At 50.5% G+C, this 9,381-nt stretch overlaps 1 protein-coding gene across 2 annotated transcripts in view; it reads right to left on the bottom strand.

The window, feature by feature from the left end:
* The window catches only part of SOCS7 (suppressor of cytokine signaling 7), a 56,144-nt gene extending 53,522 nt beyond the window's left edge, over nt 1-2,622 (bottom strand). The window contains exon 1 of one of the 2 annotated variants that reach the window (XM_008012940.3): nt 1,448-2,622. In XM_008012940.3, coding sequence (XP_008011131.3) covers nt 1,448-2,427 — 980 coding nt within the window. In that variant the 5' untranslated portion in view covers nt 2,428-2,622. The remainder of the gene's footprint in view (nt 1-1,447) is intronic. The other variant, XM_008012941.3, reaches the window with a different exon arrangement.
* Between the last annotated feature and the right edge of the window lie 6,759 nt (nt 2,623-9,381).

The raw sequence follows: 9,381 nt of genomic DNA on the forward strand, positions 1-9,381 counted from the left end.
CAGAAAGGGCAAGAAAGCCAAATCCACCCAACATTTTCTTCTTGGAGTACCCAAGTTCCCTTGAAAAGAGAAGTCCATGAATGAGTGGTTCCCAGTCAGGATCAACTGGGGAGCTTTTAAAAAATTCAAACTCTTAGGCTTTTCAAAAAGCTCCCCAAGTGATCCTAGTTCACGGTAAGGTTATCAATTTATACCTGTTCTTTAGCTTTGGTTTATGGCTGTCAGTATGTCTCAAGAATCCATCACGTAAACCACAACAAAACCAATTCCAATCTTTCTGAGAACCCGCTCAAAGAAGTACAAACCACAATGGCAGTTACCACAAGGTAACTCATTTCACTGACACCAAAGTTGACAGCTTTGTAAACCAACGCTACAGATCTAACACTGGATGCCAAAGATCAGTCCACCCCTCAGAAATGCAGGAAAAAAACTCAATGTCTACGTTTGGAATTTTCATCAACTGGCCTAGAACTCATGTACCTGTCTCTACCTTGTCTATATCTTACAGGTACTTAGAATTCTCAAATGGCCTTGAGAGAGCACAAAACTATTTTCTCGAGACAGGTTCTCACTCTGTCACGCAAACTGGAGTACAGTGGCATGATCACTATTCACTGCAACCTCCGCCTCCTGGGCTCAAGTGATCCTCCTCCCTCAGCCTCCCAAGTAGCTGAGACCACTCCCGCCTAATTTTTTATTCATTTTTTGTAGAAATGAGGGATTTTTTTTCTTTTTTTTTTTTTTTGTAGAGATGGGGTTTCACATGTTGCCCAAGCTGGTCTCAAACTCCTGAGCTCAGGTTATCCGCCATCCTCGGCCTCCAAAGTGCTGGGATTACAGATGTGAGCCACTGTGCCTGGTCTATTTTCTATTCTCACAGACAGTGGTCAGCACCCAAATTTGATATGCCAAGTTCATCTAAGGGAACAACCAGGAAAACATTAAAACTTTGAACAGATGTCCAACTGATTGCTGGCCTACAACTGCATTTGAAGATTCTCCCGTCATTTGCATGCATGAGTGTGAAGGGGGGTGCGGTGCTGCTACACAGAATAAGCAAGGCGGTCAAGATGCAACACCAGCTTTTTGCCCCAAAGGCCAAACATTTCCAGCAATCTCCCTTCCAGGGATAATGGCACACAGCCGCCTTGGAAAAACTTAAAAAGCTATGCCAGGGTGGGGATGGGGGGATGGTCTGAAACCATCTTCCAACAAGAGATGCAAACCAGCTGAGAAGTGTCATGGAGTGTGCACTCTTTAAAGAGTGAAAGCTGTTTCCACAATTAGCTCTGACCTTATGCGAGTGTTATCACCTTTGGTACCAAGCCTCTGCCTCCTCCTGAAGACCCTATCTTAAGAACTGTCAGGATCGCGGTAGCAATAGATAAAAAGGGAAACCTAACAAGAAAAGGAAGTTTGTCCGCCAGCCCCCCGCCGGTCTCACCTCCCCGCGTCCAGCTCCCGGCCCGCAGAACCTCCCATGTCTGTCAGGCTCGCAGCTGAAGCAGCCAGCTCTCCAGAAGGCCTCTTGCCGGTCCCATCCCCACCGCCGGAGCCACCGTTGCAGCTCTTGGTGCGAAAGAGGCGACTGAGGCGGATTTTGAAGGAGCCCTTCCGAGAAGGACCCGCGAGTGGCCGGAGGGGCCCGGGAGGAGGCGGGGGCGGGGGAGGTTGCTGCTGCTGCTGCTGCTGCTGCTCCCCTCTACTCAGGCGCCCCAGAGGGACCAAGTCCTGCAGCGGGAAGGGCACCGGAGGTAATTCAGGGCCTGGGGGCTGCAGCAGAAGCCGGCCGCCCCCTCCTCCTCCGCGACCCGGGCTGCTGAGCTCCTCTTCCGAGCAGCTGTTAGTCTCCAGGCTCTCGGCCTCCGATTCCAAGCCCTCCAGGACTAGCAGCGCGTCGCTCGTTTCCGTGGGGTCTTCCCCGGCCTGCGGGGCGACAGCAGGCGGCTGGGGCTGCGGAGGGGGCGGCTGAGGGGGACACGGGCACGGGCAGCAACCCCCACCGACTGTCTTGATCCCCGGCCCTGCCGGCTGCCCGAGCCCCAGAGCCGCCAACTGCGCCTCTAGTCCAGCCGCCGGGCCCCAGGTCCGCTCGAGCGCCAAGCCCGGCGGCAGGGCCTTGGGGTCCAGGGCACAGCGGTGCCGGGGACACAGCAGTTCCGAGGGTCCCGGCTCCGGGGCCGCCTCCACGTCCTCCTCCTCCGGCGGCCGACCCACGTTGCGGAACACCATCAGCTGCGGCGGCCGGGAGCCCCGCGGGCCGGGCCGCGCGAGGAAGGGTGGCGGCGGCGGGCCATGGCCCGGGGGCGGCGGCGGCGGGCCTGGCTCGGGGGCCGCCTCTCCATAGCCAAGGAGGCGGCTCAGGACGCGGTACGAAGCGGCCGCCGCCGCCGCCTCGCCATCCCGGAGCTCGGCCCCCTGCATCGGGGAGAGGGAGGGAGGAGGGCGGGCGGCTGGAAGCCGGGCTGGGGTGGGGACTAGGCCGGGCCCGGCCGGAGCCCCGCCCGCCGCGGCCCCCGGAGCGACAGCGCTAACGGCCGCCGCGGCCTCTGCCTCATAGAGGGGGGCGGGGGACGCGCGGAGCCCAGCGCGAGCCCAGGCCGCGCTCTGCCACCGCCGAGCACCGCCCCCCAAGGCGACGTCACTTCCGGAAGGGCTTAGCCACGCCACTTTCCCCAGGGCGTGCTCGCGCTGGCCTCACGACGAGTGACGTCGCGCGCGCCCCCGGCCGCTATTGGCCATGAACTCTCTGTTGGCTGGCGTTGGTCTCCTTTCCCAGCGCTTGGTTTTCATTTCCTGGGCGCCCAGGCCCAGGCCATCCCATTCGGTAGAATGGGGAGGCCTTGGAAACCATGGTCTGGTCCTGGGAGAGAGCCGCTGGCCTTGGAAGCACATATGGTTCTCCCACCTATGCTGCTTTGCGATGTGTGACCTTGGCTGAGTCATTTCATCATTAATCTGTATCTCCCTCCTGGCACCCAGTGAATGTTTGGGGAATCACTACATGAATCGTGTTCTGGACCCAGTGCTGTACTGATAAATGTGTAACAACCAGCCGTCTGGGGGGAGAAAGGGAATGTATGCACATATATAGGTACATAAATTTGTCGTTAAGTTTTACTGACATAAAGGAGGTGTAGTTCACAATTTTCAAATAATAGCAAATTGGCAAATTCCATATAACTTTCTCACAGAATGCTTTCATTGATTTTTGCCAAACTCTGATATAGGTAGACAAACTGTGATTGCAGTTGACCAAGGAGTGTAATTGTAAACGTGAATGTTGGTTGATACAAGTGAAAAAGACAAAACGTAACCGGATTGTCAATGATGGGAGCAACTTCTTTGCTGAGTCAGAAAACGGTTTCAAATACTGGAAGAATATTTACTCAATTTTTGTGCTATTCATAATGTAACGGGTACAGACAACACATTAAGTTTTTGTTGTTGTTGTTGAGATGGAGTCTTGCTCTGTTGCCCAGGCTGGAGTGCAATGGCGCGATCTTGGCTCACTGCAACCTCTGCCTCCCGGGTTCAAGCAATTCTCCTGTCTCGCTCCAGGTAATTTTTTGTATTCTTAGCAGAGACAGGGTTTCACCATGTTGGCCAAGGTGGTTTTGAACTCCTGACCTTAGGTGATCCACCCGCCTCGGCCTCCCAAAATGCTGGGATTACAGGCATAAGCCACCATGCCCGGCCTTCTTATCTGTTATATAGGGATAAGGATTGCAACTTTGCTTACTTGCTGTTGTGAGGATCAAATAAGGTCAAGCTTTTTGTGTGGAGGAGGTGAGACTGGAGGCAGGGAGCCCACTGAAATAGTCCCAGTGGGAGATATTGAGAAATACAAGGGAAAAGGAGGAAGGATTACCGCAGAACTCAGTGACTTCAATACCTGAGGGTGCATTGAGGGGAAGAGGGTGGAGGGTTGAGCCCTGCAACCAGAGGGACCTTTTCAGAATGGAAGTGTGTTCATAGCCTGTGATTATAATTGTTCATGGTTTCCCAATGTTCCTAGGCTAATGTGTGATCTTGTGATCTGACCCCTGTGTGATCCAACTCCTGCCTCTCTAGCCACATCCCCCGCTAAGCTCCACCTTGTTCTCTCTTCCCTGCATTCCCATCAGCCTTGCGGCAGGCTCCCACACATGTGGGCATTGCATAAGCTATTCCCTTTTCTTGCAAGACTTTTCTCTTTTTGCTTAGTAAACTCCTACTCATCCTTCAGATTGAACTCACTCCTCACTACCTTAGGGAAATCTCCCTGCCTGGGCACTTCCTCCTCCCCAGACTCTGAGATCATTCCTTTGTTGCACTTACTTGCACAGGTGTAATTTGCAATCTGTCTGTGGGGTCAGTTGATTAAAAGCAGTCCTCCCTACTAAACTGTAAATTCTATGAGGGCAGAAGCCATGTTTGCTTTTTGCCCCTTGTGGACTCTCCAGTGCCAAGGACAGTGCCTCAAATTGTTGTTCAACCTTAAGCCCTGTGAGAGGCTCCTGAGACAAATTCTGCACAACAGAATTATCTTTCCTCACACATAAAGAGACAAACTGAAACTCACTGAGTTATTTAGCTAGAGTCACTCAGTTCAAAAGGATGCAGTGAAAATCAAAACCAGTTCTGACTCCAGAGAGTTCATTCTCTTTCCCTGGCTGCCTCTAAGGTGTCACTCAGGTTTCTGAAGAAAAGAAGAGTGATTGAGAGGGGCATGTTTACTCACGTCTGTAATTCCAGCACTTTGGGAGGCCAAGGCAGGTCGTGGATCACTTGAAGCCAGGAGTTTAACGCCAGCCTGGGCAACATAGCAACACTCTGTCTCTACAAAAAAATTTAAAATTAGCCAGGCATGGTGGTGTGCCCAAATGTGGTCTCAGCCACTCAGGAGGCTGAGGCAGGAGGATTGCTTGAACCCAGGAGGTGGAGACTGCAGTGAGCTGAGATAACACCACTGCACGCCAGCCTGGGTGACAGAGCAAGACCCTGTCTCTATATAGATAAATGAATAAAAGAAGAGAAATTGCTATAGAATCACACAACACCTGAGGCCTAAGAAGACTACCCAAGATCTCTAGCTTTCTCTCTGAGAAATTATCTGGCCTCAGAGCCCATTACAAGCTGATTACAGGCAAAGTCCGTGGCTCTTTATCGCCCTCTGCTGTCCAGCTGTTTTCCTGGCCACAGAAGAAGCGGACTATGTCGGTTATCTGGAGTATCTCTACTTGCACAGAGTGCACAAAGGTACAGGGGAACACACCCGAGCTCTTTCCAAGGCAGGGCAAGCCAGGGGGTAGACTTTTCCCATTTCCATAATTGTCCGTTTTGTAGCCCAGATCCTGGAAAAAACATTGAAAGTTAAATTCCAAGCAAAGAAAATGTATCTTTGCATTTGTATGACTTGAATTTGTGTCCGGTTTTTTGTTTGAGACAGAGTTTCATTATTTTGTTGTTGTTGTTTAGATGGAATTTTGCTCTTGTTGACCAGGTTGGAGTGCAATGGCGCTATCTTGGCTCACTGCAACCTCCGCCTCCCAGGTTCAAGCAATTTTCCTGCCTCAACTTCCCAAGTAGCTGGGATTACAGGCATGTGACACCACGCCCAGCTAATTTTGTACTTTTAGTAGAGACACGGTTTCTCCATATCTCTGCCTTGTCTCGAACTCCTGAGCTCATTGATCCGCCTGCCTCAGCCTCCCAAAGTGCTGGGATTACAGGTGTGAGCCACTGCACCCTGCCAAATTTGTGTTTATTGAGCTGACTTTATGTCTAAATATACCTCTTTCACTGAGCACTATAAACGTGGTCCTCAGCCGAGCATGGTGGCTCAAGCCTATAATCCCAGCACTTCGGGAGGCCAAGGTAGGCGGATCACTTGAGCCTGGGAGTTTGTGACCAGGTTGGGCAACAAAGAGACCCAATGTTGTGAGGATGTTGTGAGACCTCGTCTCTACAAAAAATAAAAAAAATTAGTTGGGCGTGGTGGCATGCACCTGTAATCCCAGCTACTTGGGAGGCTGAGGCAGGAGAATCTTGAGCCCGGGAGGCAGAGGTGGAGTGAGCTGTGTTCATGCCACTGCACCCCTGCCTGGATGACAGAGTGAGAGACCCTGTCTCAAAAAAGTAAAAATAGAAAATAAGTTGGGCACAGTGGCTCATGCCTATAATCCCAGCACTTTGGGAAATTGAAGTGCTCAGATCACTTGAGCCCAGGAGTTTGAGACCAGCCAGGGCAACAAGGCAAAACCCCATCTCTATCCCTCGCCAAATATATATATATATATATATTTACCCAGGTATGATGGCATGCACCTGTAGTCTCAGCTACTTGGGAAGCTAAGGTGGAAGGATCCATTAAGTAAGTCCTGGAGGTGGAGGCTGCAGTGAGCTGTGATTGTGCCACTGCACTTTAGTCTAGGTGATAGACGCTCCAGCTTGGGTGACTGAGCAAGACCCTGTCTCAAAAAAAATTAAAAAGTGGTCCCTACAGAGGAGTACTAGTTAAAAACTTTTATGAAGGATGACGTAGAGAATTTAAGGTCTTGGCCAGTCACGGTGGCTCACACCTGTAATCCCAGCACTCTGGGAGGCTGAGGCTGGTGGATCACCTGAGCTCAGGAGTTTGTGACCAGCCTGGTCAACAGGGTGAAACCCAATCTCTACTAAAAAATACAAAAAATTAGCCGGGCATGGGGGTGTGTGCCTGTAATTCCAGCTACTCAGGAGGCTGAGGCAGGAGAATCGCTTGAATCCGCTAGGTGGAGGTTGCAGCGAGCTGAGATCGTGCTGCTGCACTCCAACCTGGGTGACAGAGTGAGACTCCATCTCAAAAAAACAAAGAGAATTTAAAGTCTGGCACAGTGGCTCACACATGTAATCCTAGGGAGGCCAAGGTAGGAGGATCACTTGAGCCTAGGAGTTTGAGACCACCCTAGACAACATAGTGAGACATAGTGAGACCTTGTCTCCATAATTTTTTTTTTTTTTTTTTTTTTGAGATGTTGCGTCTCTCTATTGCCCAGGCCAGAGTGCAGTGGCGCGATCTCAGCTAACTGCAACCTCTGCCTCCTGGGTTCAAGCAGTTTTCTGCCTCAGCCTCCCGAGTAGCTGGAATCACAGGTGTTCACCACCATGCCTGGCTAATTCTTTTATATTTTTAGTAGAGATGGGGTTTCACCATCTTGGCCAGGCTGGATCTTTTTTTCTTTTCTTTTTTTTTTTTTGAGACGGAGTCTTGACCTGTTGCCCAGGCTGGAGTGCAGTGGCGTCATCTCGGCTCACTGCAAGCTCCACCTCCCGGATTCATACCATTCTCCTGCCTCAGCCTCCTGAGTAGCTGGGACTACAGGCGCCCGCCACCACGCCTGGCTAATTTTTTTGTATTTTTAGCAGAGACGGGGTTTCGTTGTGTTAGCCAGATGGTCTCAATCTCCTGACCTCGTGATCCGCCCGCCTCAACCTCCCAAAGTGCTAGGATTACAGGTGTGAGCCACTGTGCCCAGCTTTTTTTTTTTTTAATTAGCCAGGTATGGTGGCACATGCCTGTAGTCCCAGCTACTCAGGAGGCTGAGGTGGGAGGCTCACTTGAGCCTGGGAGGCCGAGGCTGTAGTAAGCCATGATCTCACCACTGCCCTTCAGCCTGGCAATAGAGCGAGACCCTGCCTCAAAACAAAAAAAATGATAAAGAATCCAAGGAATTTCTGAGATTCATTTGGTCATTCAACAATGGGCTAGGTTTGGGGATGCAGTAATAAATGAGACAGACACAATCCCTGCCCCTCTGGACTTTGTGGTTGGTCTAGTTAGTCTTAATCATGCCACTTTCTGAATATATGAGCAAACGCAAATAATTAAACATCTCCGAACCTGTGTTTCATTTGTAAAAATGGGTCAGTAATAATCCCCCCTTGACATGGCTATTGTGGGGAATTAAATGAAAACTTACATGTAAAGGTACTTAATAAATTCTGCAGTGCTATACAAATGTTAGTTAATACATTTTTTCCCAAGAAGCTTTTCATGATAATAACTTAATACATTTTTTCCCAAGAAGTTTTTCATGGTAATAAGTTACTATTGTCTTCACCCAGTGTGTTTTTTTGACCCTCAACTAACAGTAACCAGTAATAAATACCAAGAAATGGAATAAATCACTCTCAGAAAGGCCAAAGAAAGAGCTATGGATGTGCAATACAGGTTTCTGCTCCCAGCAGTACCACTAACTGGCTGGTTGACCTCATGAATGTCACTTTCCCTTCAGTGTTTTAGTTTCCTAATTTGTTTAAAAAAAAAAAAAAAAAACCGTCTGGGCTGTGGGCCCTGCTAGTTTGCCATCATAGAGATTCCCCTGGGGGCTTGTCCTCTAGCCCCCGCTGTCCCCACAGCCTTGGCACTCCCACTCAGGTTGCACAACACAATTGTTCTTTGCAAGGCTGGGCACGGTGGCTCACACCTGTAATCCCCGCACTTTGGGAGGTTGAGGCATGCAGATCACCTGAGTTCAGGTTTCAAGATCAGCCTAGCCAACATGGTGAAACACCATCTCTACTAAAAATACAAAAATTAGCCAAGCGTGGTGGCGCACGCCTGTACTCCCAGCTACTTGGGAGGCTGAGGCAGGAGAATCACTTGAACCTGGGAGGCAGACGTGGCAGTGAGCTGAGATTGTGCCACTGTACTCCAGCCTGGGCAACAGAACAAGACTCTAAGAAAAAAGAATTGTTGTTTGCAGAGGTCAACTGGAAAGCAAGGGACATTTTTGGCAACCACCACTCATCCCTTCCTACATACACTCAATGATCTTGGACATCAAAGGTTCGAGACATTGGGGGTTTGGAGGGGGTTCAAAGGGAAGAAGCCAAGAGATGGCCTGTGCCTGCGGGGCCAGATTGCCTCGTGAAGCAGGAAGCCCATCATTGATGGAAAAGTGATGGGTGGGCAGGCAGGAGCTTTGTTCTGTGGCTTCCCCAAGAATCCATGCCCTTCCGGATCCAAGGAGGCTGGCTCAGACAGCACTGACTCGGGGCCCCCCAGTTACTGTGCCTAGCTGCAGGAAGGAGGTGAGGGGTAAGAAAACAGGAAAAAGCAAGAGAGAGTAGCCACAGTTTTCATGGAGAAAAGGAGAAGGAGCCAGGTGCGGTGGCTCACACTTGTAATCCTAGCACTTTGGGAGGCTGAGGCAGGTGGATCACTTGTCAGGAATTCGAGATCAGCCTGGCCAACATGGTGAAGGCCCCGTCTCCACTAAAAAATACAAAAAAAAAAAAAAAAAAAATTAGCGGAGCATGGTGGCACATGCCTGTAGTCCCAGCTACTCAGGAAGCTGAAGCAGGAGAATCGCTTGAACCCAGGAGGCAGAGGTTGCAGTGAGCCGAGATCAC

This window comes from Chlorocebus sabaeus, chromosome 16, assembly GCF_047675955.1.
Source record: "Chlorocebus sabaeus isolate Y175 chromosome 16, mChlSab1.0.hap1, whole genome shotgun sequence".
Classification (NCBI taxonomy): Eukaryota; Metazoa; Chordata; class Mammalia; order Primates; family Cercopithecidae; genus Chlorocebus; species Chlorocebus sabaeus.